Source organism: Nicotiana tabacum, chromosome 11, assembly GCF_000715075.1.
Source record: "Nicotiana tabacum cultivar K326 chromosome 11, ASM71507v2, whole genome shotgun sequence".
Classification (NCBI taxonomy): Eukaryota; Viridiplantae; Streptophyta; class Magnoliopsida; order Solanales; family Solanaceae; genus Nicotiana; species Nicotiana tabacum.
In genome coordinates, this window is record NC_134090.1 from 175,483,512 (window position 1) to 175,502,401 (window position 18,890).

At 33.2% G+C, this 18,890-nt stretch overlaps 2 protein-coding genes across 2 annotated transcripts; one reads left to right on the plus strand and one right to left on the minus strand.

Moving 5' to 3' along the window:
• Positions 1-504: 504 nt before the first annotated feature.
• Positions 505-7,502, plus strand: LOC107780745 (uncharacterized). Its single transcript, XM_016601325.2, has 6 exons — positions 505-677; positions 770-878; positions 2,478-2,617; positions 2,703-3,065; positions 6,532-6,594; positions 6,856-7,502. The coding sequence occupies exons 1-6, from the start codon at positions 606-608 to the stop codon at positions 7,090-7,092; spliced, it is 984 nt and encodes a 327-aa protein (XP_016456811.1). The 5' UTR covers positions 505-605; the 3' UTR covers positions 7,093-7,502.
• A 1,762-nt stretch (positions 7,503-9,264) lies between these two features.
• Positions 9,265-10,344, minus strand: LOC142166141 (uncharacterized). Its single transcript, XM_075224568.1, has 2 exons — positions 10,134-10,344; positions 9,265-9,510 (listed from the first exon to the last, which is right to left on the minus strand). Exons 1-2 carry the CDS (start codon positions 10,243-10,245, stop codon positions 9,401-9,403), a joined length of 222 nt encoding a protein of 73 aa, XP_075080669.1. The 5' UTR covers positions 10,246-10,344; the 3' UTR covers positions 9,265-9,400.
• Positions 10,345-18,890: the final 8,546 nt, after the last annotated feature.

Here is an 18,890-nt window from a genome sequence, read left to right on the forward strand (position 1 = left end):
AATTGCTCTTTATACTTGTCTTTACTTTGCATTCTTTATTTTATAACACTTTAAATATATTCAGAGTATTTTTGCTTCTTTAAGTTTGTCAAAACGAATTCAATATTTAACAAATTTTAGTTGCAAGATTTAACGAAAAAAGGTGAAAAGAAATTACTATGATTTATGAGACACGTCTGGAGGTGCAAATCTTACAATTTATGCTACTTTTTAAATCTATTTCTAATATCTGGAGGAGGTTTTTAAGTTACAATCTATATTTGATTTATTTCTGATGTGTTTTGCAATTTTTGATGTAGTTTCTAGAGTGATAATTATCAATTCTTCTTTTACAGTTCCGTTAAATCTAACAACAAGAGCTTGTTAATTGTTTTATATAGATCAATCTCACTTTTAACAAACTTAATGGACTAAAATTACACAAGAATATACTTAAGAGACTATTTTAAACCTATACCAAACATAAGAAACCCTTTTTGTCATTTTCTCCCAAATTTTTTAACAAGAGTCCAGATAAATGAACAGATTTTCGGATTTAACACTCACAGCTGAACTCTGATTAGAAATTGGAAAAAAATTCGTAGACTGATAAATGTGAATGAAGAATGTGTTTTCCAGCAGCTTTGGCACTTCCATCACTTCCCACTCTCGAGCCGTCTTCTTCCAATTCTACCTCTGTATGTTGCTATTCTGTTGTCACTTGACTTTACCTTTTTTTTTTTTTTTTTTTGTATTTTCAAATTGATGCTTAATTGTAATATACTAACAGAATTGGAGTGGAAAGGACGAAGATCCAAATAAGGGTCAAGCGGTGAAATTGTCATTACCAGCTTATAAATGGCGTTTTGTTATTGCTTACGACGGTACCAGATTCTCAGGTTTTATTTTCTCCTTGGTTTTTAATTTATATCACTTAGTTTGACTAATACGGAATTTTAAGAAAAAAAAGAAAAGTTTTGAAAGTTGTGATCTTGAACATGTCATAACATTGTGGCTATGCAAGCTTACTCATTAAGGTAATATGAGAATAAGTTTATATTTAAATTGTTTCCGAATTTAGTTTTATTTTTATTTTTTTTATTTTTTTATTATAGAATAGGCTAATAAGGAAATGACCAGTAAGGTGTGGTTATCGCGGATTAGGGTTGTAAGTTGACAAGTAGTTGTGAATTTCTACTAGGCTTACCTGTAGTGCTATTATTGTATTCTCTTGTTCCTGGTTCTTTATTACATGTTGTACCATTCGCTTCTATTACCCTATTACATTGCTGTTGGTATTATTTGTTGCTTTATTTTTATTGTTCCTTGAGCCGAGGGTCTATCGAAAACAAACTCTCTACCTTTCTAGGGTAGGGGTAAGGTTTGCGTACACGCTAACCTCTCCAAACCCCACTTATGGGATTAAAGTGGGTTTGTTGTTATTGTTGCTAATAAGGAAATGGTGCCACATAAATTGAGTTCGAGGGAGTATGATATAGCATGAAGTTGGATACCTCTCTCATAGTTTACATTCTTTTGTACCTTGATTGGAACTTGTTGTCTTGAACATGTCAGTTTCACTAAGGGTAGAAGTTTAAATTTGAATTGTATCTGAAAATGTCATTTTTTTTCTAGATAGACTAATAGGAATTTGTGTCACATAAATTGGATCTGACGGAGTATGATATAGTGTGAAGTTGGTTACTTCTCTCTTTGTTATTATAAACAGCTAATTTGTTCGTCTATTCATATTTCGCCATAGTATATTATCATAGACTTCTTTTGTAAGAGAATAAATAATCAACGACATCTGTAGAAAATTAATGAAGGTTTAGAGTTAGTTTAGGGGTCTAAAATGTCATTTTGGCATCAAATTCATCTCAAAATCATGTGCACATCTGCTGGACATTGTTCGTTCACGTAATCTTTGAGGGGTTGAGTTGGGGGGATCCTATCCTTTTTAGAGTTTCTCATCCAGGTTTCCCCTTTTTATCTAATTACTATTCAAAGAGCAGTAATATTCTTCTTTTGTGACCTTTATGATTATCTATCAATCAATTTGAGGGTTCAAACTTGGTAGTTAGTACTGTTTTTGATGTAGTATTAATATATACTTATAGATTTGAAATATATATAAATCAATGTCCGATGTTAGACTGAAAATTAATCAAGTCAACCCTGATGAAGTGAACTAGGCAAGTCAGACGGGCATAGTAAGATTTTGAAGGTAGTAGTAATTGGAAATTTGACACCTTAAAGTTTGTTCCCCTTTTCTCTATTTCGTCCTAGCGTCTGATGTAGGTGATTTGAGTTTGTTTTTCTCCAAGGTCGTCTTTTTTCTCTTTTGTGGTTCTTTATCAGCCACAATGATCTCTTAGATAATATCATGTTGAACTTACCTGCTTAATGTTTTTACTCTTTAATTCCCTTTATTTAGGGAGTGTATGTTGGGATGCAGTTGTTTATGTCTACAATCCTGAATGACGAATAACCTGTAGGATGGCAGTATCAGCAGTCAACACCTACTATACAGTGCATTCTGGAAGAAGCTCTGACTAAAATAACAAAATTAAACCGCAAAGATCTTTGTTCAGTTGGTGCAAGTCGAACAGATGCAGGAGTTCATGCATGGGGTCAGGTCTGCTTTCCCTGCCAATGGATTCTTACTAACCAAACGAAATGATTTTTAAAAAAATAGACTTAGAGCCAACTTTGGCTTTCAGGTGGGACACTTCATTACGCCTTTCAACTATGAAACGTTAGAAGGCGTTCACCAAGGTTTAAATGGTCTTCTTCCTCTTGATATCAGAGTTAGAGAAATTAGCCCTGCGGTGCCTGAATTTCATGCTCGTTTCTCTGTCACAAGCAAGATTTATTGCTACCAAGTGTATAATTCCACTATCATGGACCCATTCACGAGGCACTATGCTTACCATAGCACATATAAACTTGATGCTGCTGTCATGAGAGAGGCTGCAGGGCATTTCTTGGGGAAACATGACTTTTCTGCCTTCGCCAATACATCACGAAATGACCGGGTGCCAAATCCAGTGAAGACGATTTTTCGCTTTGATGTTGTTGAAAAGGTACTATATTCATTCCTTTACTGAATATGAGATATCAATTAGCCTACACAAAATACACTTGAGCTGGCTTATTGCCAACGGCGGCTCAAGGGTAAAGCCACTCAAGCAATTGCTTGAAGCCCCATATCTAGAGGGGCCCCAAAATTTTCTGGTACTGTATTAAATAGTTGTATCTGTATTTGATGAATTTTTTTTAAAAATATTTAGTATATATAAAAAAAATATATCTTTCATAAATAAGGAAATTATGGGACCGATGGAGATAATTTGGGAATAAAAATAGTAACTTACGTGTGAATATATTTCTTGTCTCCTTTATATATTATGATTATTATCACAAGACCCACGTTACTTTTATTACTTTCTCTTTAAACTAGTTTTTACTTAATCTTTTATATTCCTTTTAGCCTTTCTAGACTTATAAGTCCACTGTATCATAAAATATTCTGTCAAATATGATAGCAGAAAGCAATTTCGCACTCCTTTTTTGTCAAGCTTTCCCGGCATTGCACCAAAATTATTGAAATAGCAAAAGTAATATCAAGTTATCTATGACTATTTGTTAAACTAGGTTCAATTGTTCTATACTTTTTTTTATTACTTTCGTCTAAATTTTTTTTTAATATCTTTTGTTTGTAAGTATATGTATTATCTTTTTTAATTTATTAGAATTTTAATATGTTAACAAAGAAATATGAACCCGCATATAAAAAATACCAAAAAAAGAGAGAAGAATTGAAATTTTAATACAATTCCCAAAAATAGGAAGAATTTATGGTAGATAAACAAATTACTAATATAATTGAGCTAGAAGAGAATGGAATCCAAGAAGAAGAAGAAGTTGGTGAGAGTTTAACAAAGATGTTTTAGAAAATCTGGAAATCCTAAAAGAATTGAATAATAACTCTAGAAAGTAGAAATATATATATATTAAGAAATCGATTATAAATAAATTATTAAAAAATTTACATCTCAAAAACCTAGAAAAATAAACTTCAAAATAAAATTTTATTAAATGAGTTTTTAAATATGAAAAACTTAGGGCCCTTCGTTGAAGTTTGGCTTTAGGCCCCGGATACTGTTGAGCTGCCCCTGCTTATTGCTCAAGGTCACATGCATGTGGCTTTCATATTAAGTTCCAGTCATTAGGCACATCACTTCTCCGGGCTTAAAAGCTCAATGAGTATACGTATTCTTTACGTTCATGCTACCAAATTCCTTTTCACTGTTCTTGAGCCGAGGGTTCATTGGAAACATCCTCTCTTCTTTCATAAGGTAGGAGTAAGGTCTGCGTACACATTACCCTTCCCAGACCCCACGTGTGGGAGTGCACTGTTTTTTTTTTTTTTTTGTTGTTGTCACCTCTATCCCATTTTGATCTAATATATTTTGACTATGTATGGAGATTTAAGTATTTAATTCAATTCTTTATGGACAGTAAAGTGGTTGATATAAGTTACTTTCGATTAGAAAAGAAACAGCTCACTTCCTTGTTAAAGTTTCAATTTTTGATAAGATTAATTTCTTAACATGAGGGTAACTAAGTCTTGTAATGTTATTATTTCGCAAGTGTGTCAATATCATAGCATGTCTCAGAATACAAATTGGAAGAAAGAGAGTATAAAGTGTTATAAAAAGTACATGTCAGTATAATTTATATTAGAAGCATTCCTTTGAAAAAGAATTGCTGTATTGATGTCAAATGAGTATCTGTGAATCGTAAGTTCTAAAGTTCCATACTTGTGATATATATATATACACACACACACAAGCAGTAGATGGGACTATCTTATCCTGAACATAGAAATCCAAATCCTCCATTTATATAGATGAGATTATCTTATAGGACAGGGAAAAGGCTATCATGTGTCGTGCTGTGATGCACGTAAACTGAGCACTATTGACACTTTCCCCCTTAAAAAGATCTTTTTTGCACTCTATCCCTTGAATTTTTGTTTTTTTGAAATGGTAAAAGTTTTAGTGATAGAAGGTACCAAGATGGTACAAGTAGTACAATAACAAAGGGAATGCAGATCAGAACATAAAGACTGCATCTACTGTCTGCCCCCTAGAAATTCATATACTCATTTGTGCTACCAATAAGACTACCCGTACACCATAAGAAAAGATTCTGTAAACACTTGTTCTTAATTCTAAATGTAGGTTTCTTTGTCCTTCAAAACAAGCTCTATTCCTCTCCAGCCATAAGATCCAAAATATGCATATAGGAATAGTATTCCAAATCTGCTTCAAGCCTTTTCGAATCCTCTGCCCTTTCCAGCACTCGAGTAAGCTCCTTATGCTATTAGGTATTGCCCAAGAGATACCACAGATACTCGGAAAAAGGTCCCAACACTGTCTAGAAATTCTACAATGCAGAAAAAGATGTTCAACTGATTCCTGATCCTCCTCAAATAAGTAGCACCTGTTAGCCAGAAAAAGACCTCTTCTTTGGAGATTTTCTTGAGTTAAACAGGCTTCCCAAGTTACAATCCAACCAAAGTAAGCTACTTTTGTAGGGGCTTTTGTCTTCCAAATCATTTTCCATGGCCAATTGTGTTCCCAATAACCTGTCTGCCTCATTATCCCTTGAATTATTCAAAATGGGCGCAGGCACCCACCCCATCCACCATCCAAACGGTGGGGTGATGGCAGATGCGCAACCTTCTATAACTTGGTCTATATTGCAGTATCAATGAAGAACTTTTGTTAAGCTGGCATTTCTGTATTACGAGTAGGAATGGAAAACTGGCGCTTGATGCAGAAAGCATTAAAGGGATACAGTTCAGTACCTCTCATTTAGGTTTGACTTTTTGTTTACTTTACCTTGGTGGCACTAGTCTGAAAGGCCTAACAGTCATTGACCTTTTGCTGACTTCTTACAGGAGTTAAGGGTTGTATACATTGCTTTAAAATTTTGTACTTTATGTTGTGTAAAGAGTTGGCACATATTTGGTGCCTAATAAACAGACTCTTTTCTAGCACATATTTGGTGCCTAATAAACACTCTTTTCTACTTATCAAAGAAGATAGGAGAAGGCTCAACCTTTCTCAGTCTTCGCCTTTGCTGTTTATTCACTCTTCTGCAATTCATACTTGTTTCTTTGCTGTAAATATCTCCTGAACCAAATTGTTGTATTTTCAGTTATGTAATATCTCAGATTGCACTTTACAAATTTCGCTAATAGTTTACCAAAGCTAGAGAAACAAAATTAAAGTGAAAATGAAGGGAAAAGCTTACTGTCCATCACCGCTTCTGACTTCAAAATCAGCCAACCTCCTTCGCCCTCCAAACTGACACTTTTATCCCAACAAAATTGATTTTATCATTTCAGTTTTCCGTAATTCGATTTTGGATGCTCTTCTCACACAGAGCCATCAATGAAGTTTTGAGGGAAACCAAAGTTTGGGTCATATATCCATCAATGAAGTTTTTAAGTTGAATTTTGCCGTGCTTTGCTTTTAGGGACCTCTTTTGCGGCTTGAAGTTGAAGGATCTGGTTTCCTATATAGACAAGTTCGGAACATGGTATGTTACTTGATTATTCTTACCTTGGTAATTGAAATTAAGTGAGAGTCGATATAACTTTGGCGACAGAGTTTCATAAAACTTCCTCTGCTTTTTAATGATTTATCTATGTAAAATAGGGTTTTTGAGTGATAGGCAAATGCTTATAAATCTTCAGTTACTTTGTCATGGCTTCATGATTAAATCTCCATTGAATTAAAAGGCTTTTGAGCAATGCAGCTGAAGATAACGCATAGTGTTTTCTTTCAAAATCATTGGCAGGTTGCTTTGCTGCTTCAAGTTGGAAGACAAGCAGTTCCACCAGATATTGTTGTTAGGATTTTGGAATCTCGTGATAGGAAGGAACTTGCGAAGTATGCCTTGCAAGTTCCACCTCACGGCCTTTGTCTCGAGACTATCAACTATAAAGAAGAACATCTCAGACTTCCAACAGATTCCCCTGCAAGTAGTTTTGGTAGGCACCATAGTATAAGCTATTGTAAGGTGCCATTCATATGACTAGTCGATAATTTAAAAAATGAAAGCATGTACAATGAATTCTGCCCTTTTTAACACATCCATAAAAAGCATTTGCTGTCTTGGTAGCCATTGCTTGAATGCATGGCAAGAGTGATAACCACTCATACTATCTCGCTTCGCATGTTTGTCGTGCCATGTTCATGGTGGAGGTCTTGCCCGTGCTTCGGATCGTGTGATCTGTGGTTGTTATTATTCCATAAACATATCTGAACGAGTGTCAATTGCTGCGTTGAGTGAAGGTTTCACGAGGATCCGTTGTGAATCCCAGTTGTGTTCAAATTGCTTTAATTCTGGACCTCTTTTTGGGACAGTAGTGCACTTTCCTCCAGATGGAAGTAGTTATATACGAAAGGGAACAGATAAACATGCTTAAAAGGATATAGTTTTGCAGATGGGATTGTGATTCTCATGAATGATGGCCATTCTCTTGTATCAGAGTTTTGTTGCTTCACTAGGTCAAATGTTCGAACCGTAAAAACAACTTCTTGCAAAAATGCAGGGTAAGGCTGCGTATAACAGATCACTGTGGTCCGGCCCTTCCTCGGACCCTGCGCATAGCGGGAGCTTAGTGCACTGAGCTGCCTTTTTGAAGGGGAGACTTGGCGTAACTGGTAAAGTTGGTGCCATGTGACCAGGAGGTCACGGGTTCAAGCCGTGGAAATAGCCTCTTGCATAAACGCAGGGTAAGGCTGCGTACAATAAACCCTTCTGGTCCGGTCCTTCTCTGGACCCCACGCATAGCGGGAGCTTAGTGCACTAGGATGCCCTTTTACTAGCTCTAAAAGACTCATTTTAGCAAGCTTTTCACGGATGTGGCAAGTAAAGTGCTACAAGTTACAGCTAAATATGGGTTGAACTTGAACTATATTTTTGACGTAGAGCAAATTACTAACGTTTTAACAAATATTAAATTCCGACTCCATAATTTCAAAACTTTATTAGATCACTTTAAAAGTTGAACCTTTGGAGTTAAAATTCGAGATTTGCTTTTGTTCTTTCAGGTTTTTGGTTTGTTTTGTTGTTAAACTAATGATGATTGAAGTAGATATAGGAATTGGAGTTGAAATGTATGATCTGTAAAGCCTTTGACATTTGGAGCTTCTTTCGTATGATCAGAATATTGATTCTTTTTTACTTTAGAATATTGATTCTTTAGGAGGAGAGCTTTGGCGTAGCTGGCAAAGTGCTGGCATGTGACCTGGAGGTCTTCAAGCCATGGAAACAGCCTCTTGCAGAAATGCAAGGTAAGGTTGCGTACAATAGATCCTTGTGGTTCGGCTCTTTCCGGGACCCAGCGTATAACAGGAGCTTAGTACACCAAATTCCTTTTTTTTTTACTTCAGAAAAGGTTGTGCAAATGACACCAAAAAAGAAAAGAAGGAAGTTTCATGGGAAATAGATGCTACACGTGAGACATTTGGAAGCAACATTGTATATATTCCTTGGACTTAAACCTAATAGCACAATTTTATTTATTTGATTATGTTTCCAATACGTCTCTTCACGTACGGGCTTGATTCTTTTTTATGAGTCAAGCACGTAAAAATTCTTTTGATATTGAGTGGCGATGGGACTCAAACTCAAACTTCTGCCTGCTCTGATACCATGTTATAGTATATGACCATCTCATATAAAAGCTTAAGCTGCTAGAGAAAACATACTTTTATTTACTTAACTATGTCTCCAATATAATTTCAGATTCTCGCCATAAAATTCTACGATGAAGGACAAAGAATAAAGAAGTATTTATTATTCCATCACAACTCTTTTGAGCGTCGTTATGCATGAATAAACTTGTCTATGACCCGACTTTTTTTTTTTTTTTTTTTTTTTACAGAAACTTGAAAATCATGCTAATAAAGTTAGTGCAGCACCTCAACCAGATTCGGGAATTAGAATTTAGAACTATAATTATGGGATGCGTTAAATTCTTTTCAGACACTTATCAGATTGGATAAAATGAATAAATAATTAATTTTTACTGCATCGAGATAATTACAAAATACAAACCCAGTACAGTGAATCTATCCATGATTTTCGTTGATCATAGAAAATAGCAAAAAAGAAAAAAAATGGTGTCAGAAGAAGTTGTTGAGTCTTTGTTATGTTTTTCTTCATTTTTTCCCCGGTGGGGGGTTTGGGGGGGGGGGGGGGCTACCACTCTATGGAATAGCATCAAAATTTTCAAAATCTTGTTTTTTTGGGCGTCAGTTTGGTCACCACATCAACAAGATAATGAGAAAATATGTACAATATGTTCTTGATTTAGCTTGAAAAAACAAAGATTTCAGGTTCTAATGGCCTTGGACTTGTCTAAAATTGACCACATCACCTGAACATCTTCATATGCACAAGCCATTACTTCACCCTGCAAATCTACTACATGGTTCTCTGAATCTGCAAATACAAAAAAATATGTGCAAAAATTAAACAACAAGGCCAAAAAATCGACCAGAGGCGAATTCAAGATTTAAAATCAACGAATTCAGAACGAATGTAGTGGATTATATATTTTCACTTTAATTTTTTGGCCTATGTATAAGTGAAGGGCAGCCCGGTGCACTAAGCTCCCATATAAGTGGCTGGTCCGGTGATCCGGCGAAGGGCCGGACCACAAGGGTCTATTGTATACAACTTTATCCTGCATTTTTTCCAAAGGTTGTTTCCACGACTCGAACCCGTAGCCTCCTGGTCACATGGCAGCAACTTTACCAATTACGCCAAGGTTCACCTTCCGCCTATGTATAAGTGAATCGAACTAAAAATAGTAGATTCAGTTGAACCTACTCAAGCGGCTCTAAATCACACTAACACACTAAGGCGAATTCAAGATTTAGAGTCAGATTAGATATGAACTATTATACATATATTTGCTCTTCAAAATTTCCTTTTTTGCATATATAAGTGATTTTTATCAGAAAGCAATGAGTTCAGTTGAACTTACGGACCCGTTCTAGATTCACTTATGAACTAACACAATATAAACTGGATTATCATACACAAATATTGCATGTACATACCTTCTTCTTGTGACTTCTTATCTCTTGGTGAATCTCTTGGTGATTGTTGATTATTGAAAAAAGTACGAGCTTTTCTAAAAGGAGTAGTAATTGTTTTGACCCAAGAAGTCATTTTTCTGTTTTGACAAAGAGTTATATGTCCAACTCTCTATTTACAAAGAATACAAAAGGGTTTATATAGAATGTACATCTCACCTAGACTACAGTTTTTTAAAAGGATAGCGTGGGAGCCATAATAAGGCAGGCAAGATCCGTTAGATAAGCTTTTATGTACCCTCACATCTCTCTCCTTTATTTTTTTAGCTGGTTGATATTCACTGATTCGACTAATTCGAATTTATGCATGCTGTGGAAAAATGACTTGTTGTTTTATTATATCGTATTTTTACTGTTGATATTGTACTTATTTGAGCCGAGAGTCTATCGGAAACAACTTCTCTATCTGTATAAGCTAAGCGTAAGATTCTGCATGCACATTACCAAGAAGCGGAGCCAAGATTTGAACCTTATGGGGTTCGGGATTGTAATCATTTTAAGTTACTAGGTTCTAAATTAATAAGTTGTACATATTCAATGAGGATTTCTTAAGAGAAATATATAGTTTGAACAAAAGCTACTGGGTTCGGCCGAACCCGCATTCCGCATTCTGCCTCCGCCCCTAACACTATCCTCCCCAAACTACAATTATGAGAATATACTATATATATTATTGTTGCATGAAGTGCGGGCCCGATATAAGGATAAAGCACCTACTATATATTAAGAAGTCCTCTATTTAGCCACAAAGTTCGATCCCGAGATTTCTAATTAAAACTGAATAGATCTCTCTCTTTCTTTATGTTTTTAATTATTTAGCATTCGAAATTTATTGATTCGATTAATTTAAAATTGCGCGTGCAGTACGAAAGTTTTTTTATGTTGCATTTTTTTATTGTTGATATTGTGTTTACTTGACCCGATGGTCAATCGGAAACAACTTTTTTACCTGCATAAGATAAACGTAAAGTCTGCATACACACTATCGCCCTAAATCCTAATTGTGAAAATATACTGGATATATTGCATGCAGTGCAGGCATGATATAAGGATAAAGCACCTACTATTAAGAAGTCCTCTACTTAGTTACAAAGTTCGATCCCGAGATTTCTAATTAAAACCGAAGAGATCTCAATCGTTTCACCGCACTCTTTGAATCGTGGTCTTTCTCTCTCTCTTCTTTAAGTAGTTTTCTTATCCCTGCACTTCCAAGTTTTGTGCTGCCGACTGCCCTTCATAACCACATGGCTACGGAACCCTTCCACGTGAAGACATATTATCTTCTTGAATGTGACGTATAATGATTTATGAGCCCAAAAAATGATACAAACAAAGTAACGTCTTGTGTGTACAACTTGTGTACTTTGTATTTTGACTTGACATTCTCTTATTAAATCATTTTTTTATTATGAAAATCACATGGTGGTGGTACCCTTGGTATTGATTATTGAACCGTGTTGACTTCCCTTATTTTTTTCTGTTCCCACTCGGTGTCTGATATCTGTATAGGGCCCCACTAAATCCGAATTTACATTGGAAAATCTCATATGGGATAAAACATTTCCTAATAAAGGCGATCGACTCCATATCCAGGACTCAAACGTATTTTTTTTATTAAGAATGAAGAAGTGTTTATTACTCCGCCACAATATTTGTTTGGTGATTTCCCTTGCCTTATGCAAGTTGTTGATGGCTCCTAAATTTTACCTAGGTTTCTAAAAAAGTACACTTCTATGATTTAAAAGGTTAATTTTGAGAAGGTATTAATTTGACGTCAACTCTATACTTTTGGTTAGGAGTGTACATAGGCCATGCTGGTTTGGATTTTACAATTATCAAATCAAATCAATTATGTCGGGTTATTAAATTTAAAGACCAAATCAAACCAATAAAATTCGAATTTTTCAATCTTAGTTTTTCTCGGGTTTTCGGGTTATTCGGTTTTTTTCGGGTATTTTTTCCGATAAAATCTTCGTAGAACAAAATATATAACATTTTCTCAAAAAAATTCTTTAATCCTAGTAAGATACAACTATATAAAGTATTTTTCAAGAAAATAATATAAAATATGAGATGTGTCATGACATTATCCTAAAATATTCAACAATAAAGACAATAAAATTATGTAATATAAATATTGCTAATTAAAAAGCCATAAAAAAATAAACATAATCTAAAAGTACTAAGTCATGCTAAAATAAATAGACTAATAAGGGAGTATTAATTACATGACCAAACGCTAAAGAAAAATAAAAATAGATTATGCAGTTTTATCTAAATTGTTGCAAAATAAAAAATAAATATTTAATACATTCCCGTTCGTAATATTGAATTGAATGTCTTTTGTTAGCATTAGTATTGATTTGATTTTTGTTTGGAATTTTGTTAGCATTATTTAATTTACTAATATTAATGGCTATAAAATTTATTGAAGCATTCAAAAGTTCTAAGTCCAACCTTGAAATAATACCTTAAAAGATAAAATTATGAAATTTTTTAAGAAATATTTATAAATTACATCACAATAAGTATATTTATATATTAAATATATCTAAAATTTCTATATATGTAATGTCGGGTTGGTTTGGTTTCGGTTTGACTTTCTTTAGTTAAAACCAAACCAAACCAATTATGGTCGGGTTTTTTTTCCAACACCAAACCAAATCATAATCGAATTTTTTTCTCGGTTTAACTCGGATTAATTATCGGGTTGGTGCGATTTGTCAGATTCTTTTGTACACCCCTACTGTGGTTAGAGGCTAAAATTACTGCATTCTCTTATTATTAGCACAAGACGCTAATTATAAAGTAGTTTTTTTTTTTTTGCATTAAGGGTAAATATTGATGAGTGCACAACAAAAGTGTAAAGTTAAAGCTTGTGCTTGTCAAATATAATAAGTTATGACTGCAGAGTCGGTTAAAAGTTTTAGTATTAAACCTATTATATTTTTAAAGCTATAGATTTATATCTATTATTTTTATAATTTTAATAATTTTTACATATAATTTTTTACTCCCGTCGAAAATTGTGGTTTCAATTGAACCCATCCAGTATACACGGCATCCGCCCATGGTTATGAGTACCTTTTTCGATTACACACTCAACTATTACGACCTTTTAAACTATGGATATATAAGTACTCTTCTCGGTTATACTAATATATGATTAAGGAATCATAATACCTTAATTAAGTTTTGAAGATTCTTCATCTAATCAATGATAGATACGAGGAGAAAAATTAACCATAAAATTAAGTCATAAGATCCATCTAAATCCAATTATAAGAAAGTTGCTCTATAATATGTTCCATTTGCTCATTTTCACTGCTCCCTCCAGTTTACAATAAGTGATTTTTTGGCTTTTTTCTTGTGGTCCAAAGTATTTGATTTTTTCATATTTCAAGAATGAATTAATTATTTTTTCTTACGTTGCCCTTGGAGTAAATAATATTGGAGTATGTGTTAGGAGTGTTTATGTGAATAGATAGTAAAGGTTAATATGATCAATTTTATTGCTAATTAATGTTAAAAGGTGAATTTCTTAATCTGTGTGAAAACAACCAAAAATTCACTTATTGTGGATCGGAGGGAGTATCATTTTTGTACTCATCATTTTAATCCGAGCGACAAAATGGACATAATCTTACCATTCAGATGCGGATGTAGGCATGATCTATACATTTAACTGAACATATGATTTTCAACTCGAACTATATATATAAATATAATAGAAAAAAATTTAAAAACATGTATATATATATGTATATAATTAAATCATATATTTATTTTGAATGTACTGGCTCTAAATCGAATGTACACTAGTCTTTTTTGCTTCTAGAGGTTTTCCTGGTCTCATCTTTAATCTACTAGAGAAACTTTATTTTTCTTTAGAAGTTTTGGTGGATAGTGAATAATCAATAGTTAAAAGATAGATTAAATCGATGGAGTATTTATGGTAGCTCAAGCCCGCAACTAATTTATTTGTGTGTGCGCGTTTCCAAGCTCTTAAGGTAATCAAACCGAGCCCCGTATTAATATTTTCTCTTTTAGGCTAAACTTGTACAATTTTTTCCAAAATATTTCACGTCATTAAGAGATTCTTATGCTTTATATGTAGGCTCCAAATATTTTCAGCTACTAATGTGGGACTTTGTTCATACATCCAACAAATAAAACAACAGACGACATATGTGAACTATACCCAATTAATGTAGGGTTGAATTATAATGTAATCTATTAAAAAATATTTTCTATATAAGTTATTGAGGCTCACATGACTGTGTTCTGAGTTGTATAATTTCCATCATGAGGAATATATGTTTAATATTCCATCAGAATCTTAAATGCAGGCACATAAAATATTAAATATTACTTTATGCTGAATTCATTTATCTTGTATTCTGAAAATGCGAGCCTAGTTATTGGTTGAATGAATCTGATCGTAATTTTGATGGTGGTAAAATTGAGGTCCATAAAATTAATTTTATGTACTTTTCAGTGCAGCATGTTAGAACAAATATAGAATCACGTTAGCTTCTGAAAATCCATGTTCTTGATACCTTGTGTATGTGATGCCTCGTTTGTCACGTCTAATGATAGATATGCAAAGATGGGGTTTATTTATTTTTGGGAAAACGATTATGTATAGTTGCTCTTAAAATAATAGTCGAAAATATATATATATTTATTGTGTGTATATATATATATATATATATATATACATTTTTGTATGTTGAGCGGTTGGTTTTGACGGGTACGAGAAGAGGTAGAAAGCGGCCTAAGAAGTATTGGGGAGAGGTGATCAGGCGGGATATGGCGTGACTTCATATTTCCGAGGACATGACCCTTGATAGGAAGGTGTGGAGGTCGAGCATTAGGGTTGTAAGTTAGGAGGTAGTTGAACATTTTTCTACTTTCGTACCGGTGTGAGGCTAGTCTGATAGGGTTTTTATCTTAGATTGCCCGTGGTTAATATTGTGTTCACACTATTTTTCTGTTTATTATAGTACCAGACCTTTTTTTACTGGGTATTGTTATTGTTTTTCATCTATTTTTTTATTCTTATGTCTGTTGATGGTATTAATATATTATCTCTTTTTGTCTTCTTGAGCCGAGGGTCTATCGGAAACAGCCTCTCTACTACCTCAGAGTAGGGGCAATGTCTGCGTACACATTACTCTCTCCAGGCCCCACTTGTGAGATTTTACCGTAGTAATTTGACCAAAAGCGGATCATCTATAGCAATTCGATCGGAAGCAGACCATCTGCAGCAATTCGACTCGAATTACCGATCGTTGGCAATTCTCACGTGGCGGATGAATCCCTTATTTTCACAGTCTGATTAAACTTAGATTTGGATGCAAAGAACTAATTCTAGCCGACCTCTCTTATGAATAAGTGAATCTTCTAACAACCATAGTAGCATTTAACAGGGAGAAATTCAAGAATAGCCAAATATACAAGTGGTAATTAAAAAAAACACAGAGTTTCAAAAGTAATTGAAATTTAACCGTTTTTTATGTAAAGATAAATCTAAACGAAAACACTATTCAAAATTCGAAAAATATTCCAGTATAATATACTGGAGTTCCAGCATAATATACTGGTCCAACATAATATGCTGGAAGTTCATTTAGAGGTGCTCTAATCTTGAGTATATTATGCTGGAACTTTCCATGTGTTGGAGTTCCAGCATAATATATGCTGGAAGTTCATACACAGGTGCACCAATCTCCAGTATATTATGCTGAAACTTTCCGTGTTGCAGCAAAATAGTGGCTATTTTTCAACGACTTTGCAATCGGTGGCTATTTTTCAATTACCAGTCCGAAAACTGGCTAGCCCGTGCTATTTGGGGCAGGCTAATTGTTAATGAAATTTTTACCTCCTGTAACAAAGGTTAACACCTTATTTATTTTAAATAAATACCATTTAAAAAATTATATTCTATAGATACCTTTTAATGTTTATGGCAAAATATCTAGTTTTGGTTACCTCCTGTCCCTAAGCCACTAAATACGTTATTCAGTTACACTATTTCTTTTCTCTCTCTACTTTGATACATGTCATTCTCTTCCCTCATTCCCTGAAAACACGATGCTCACATCACCTCTCTGCACCAAAACCCCTCTTTGTTCTCTCCACAGAGAACTTCCCCTGTCTCATACTATCCATTTTTACTTTATCCCAATTCAATTGAGAAGCGAGCAGTTGTTGACGACATGGACTCGAAAACGATATGCTAATTCTCTCCACAGAGAACTTCCCCTATCTCATACTATCCACCCCTGAACTATTCCTCTCTAGGCTCGTCGTGCTAACAGCTATGGGAATTATGATGGCCACTTGACATTGGCCATAATGGTTTTGCTCCAGCGTCTTTGTAATACCTATTTTCCAAGATAGTGATCGAATCTCAATGGCAAGTCATGTGATCGTAATTATTAGGGTATCTATAGATAGCTAATTACCACTAAAAGATAGTGTTTTATAAAAATTTTCGTTAATTAGCTAGCACCCTTATGGGTGTAATAAGCCCAAAAGACTGATTTTAAAATAGGCATCTCTTAACTACTGCAATTTCATCATCAAGAATTCTGGTGGCATTGATAAGATCTTAATTAAAGAACTCAGGTTCAAGTTTCGTGAAAGTAAAAAATTCTGATAAGAAGTATTTTTCCTTTTAATGAATTTTATATAATATAAGTTTAAATTAATCAGAATACCTAAATGAATATTGAAAAAAGGAAAGAAAAAACTCCATACATGTGAATATGTCATGTGGAAGACATGTAATTGGGAAGGGGGGACAAGATCTTTCATATCCCTTGTTTCAGAAGGCTGTTCTTCATCTAGATAAGTTAATCTTGCTTTTCATTACATTGTTCGATTATTTTAGGGGAAAATGACACTGTATAGCCGCTCTAAAAATAATAATCGAATATATATATATATAGATATTTTGTATGTTATATATCAAAATTATACGAATTTTATATACTTTTTCGGCTACTGAATATAAATAATTTATGACACGGGCTAAAAGTGAAAGAAGCCTTTATTTTAGCGTTAAATAATCCCATTATTTAAAAGAGGTTATGTGCCTCGGAAATATGTATTTAGCGTTTGATGGTGTAAATTATACTTATACCATCAAATCACTTAAAAGGACAATTACAAGTAATTATATTTAACAAGCATTGATTGGTAATATATAATAATAAGTGACATGTTATAACATGTTAAATTATACAAATAATGTAAAAAAATTATACTATCAATGTATATAACTTAAGATAGAAGTTGTATATAAATAGTAATTAATTATAATTGATTAGGTTTGTTCTTACTTTATTTTTAGAGTTTAAGTTATATACATTGACATATTTACTTGTTATAGCATATAGTATGTCTTCTTTTCAAGATTAAAAATCTCTATATTTTATGGAAACTTAAATGTAAATATCCTTTAAATAATTTGATAATAAATATTTACACTGGTAATGCATATAACTTAAAAGACTATTTTTAAGACTACCATATTAAGCTTGTTATGAAAATTTACCTTTGTTTATAAGTCAAATGATGGTCTTAGAAACTATACAACTTCTATAGTCACAGCTTAGAATATACTATAGTCACACTTAGAATCTTATCAAGATTCTCTACAAATTAATGTTTTGTTAGGTATTATAATTATGTCTGGTTTAATTACTTAGATAGAAAGAATGAATTCATTAATTAAGCAATTTTAATTAGGCATAGTATTATACTTGGTCGATTCCCTTTGTTTTCTATTGCATAACTTCAACTAAATTTATGGGCTTAGAATATTTTACACTGGTCTAGACTGTTCCTTTTCGATTAGCTTTTCCATCTAATATATTTTTTGTTATTAGGCCTGCAAATTAAAAAGATTTTAATTAGATGTGACAAAAATAATTAGAATACACATATTATCGTCCTTCAATTTTTTGTCAAAGTGCTAACCGAATCTTTAACTGAACTTTTAAACTATATCAAGTTCATTGTGTGGTGTAAATTGTATTGGCTTTAATAAAGAAATAATAAATTACTATTTAATTTAATGTACGAATCAAGAGAGCTAATACCGACGTTAATTTATTCTATATAATAATATGTCCGGAGATAGTTAACTTTTCTTGATTGACGAGTTCTTGCCATATTTTATTGGAAAATTCACACAGTAACCGCTCCAAAAAACAATAACCGACAATATATATATATATTTTACACATAATTTTTTATATATTTGACTAACAAATATAATATTTTTTTGGCTGAGCGGTCAAATATATAACTTATTATTTTTTATTAGGGATTGTTACCTAATAAAAAATGAATTTTTCAAAACAAATTTTCAGAATTTTTTTTCACACATAAAACTGTAATATTTTTTCGAAGAATACAATTTTTATGTCCAACCGCCTACTAAGTACAGTTAAATTTTTGCCTATGTGGAATCTGAGAAAGGAACACTGAAAATAAATGGTGTCTTAAACTGAGGCATCACATCTATCTGCAAATGGATAGACATTGTTTGCATGTAACAATATATAATATCCAAATGAGAAAAAGAGAAAGGTCTGCAGAAAGTGACAAGTGTCCCTCCACCTGTTCACATTTAAAGCAATTAAGCATGACACGTACAATTATAATTTGTACACTTATTGTCTATATATGTTATATACACCACCTTTG

Bases quoted from the DNA above. Each gene is read 5' to 3' on its own strand.
- LOC107780745 (XM_016601325.2), top strand. From the start codon at position 606: ATGTGTTTTCCAGCAGCTTTGGCACTTCCATCACTTCCCACTCTCGAG. The intron at 3,066-6,531 runs GTACTATATTCA...CTTTGCTTTTAG, and splicing joins GCTTTGATGTTGTTGAAAAG to GGACCTCTTTTGCGGCTTGA. The intron at 6,595-6,855 runs GTATGTTACTTG...AATCATTGGCAG, and splicing joins ATAGACAAGTTCGGAACATG to GTTGCTTTGCTGCTTCAAGT.
- LOC142166141 (XM_075224568.1), bottom strand. From the start codon at position 10,245: ATGACTTCTTGGGTCAAAACAATTACTACTCCTTTTAGAAAAGCTCGT. The intron at 9,511-10,133 runs GTATGTACATGC...TTGTATTTGCAG, and splicing joins TAAGAAGTCACAAGAAGAAG to ATTCAGAGAACCATGTAGTA.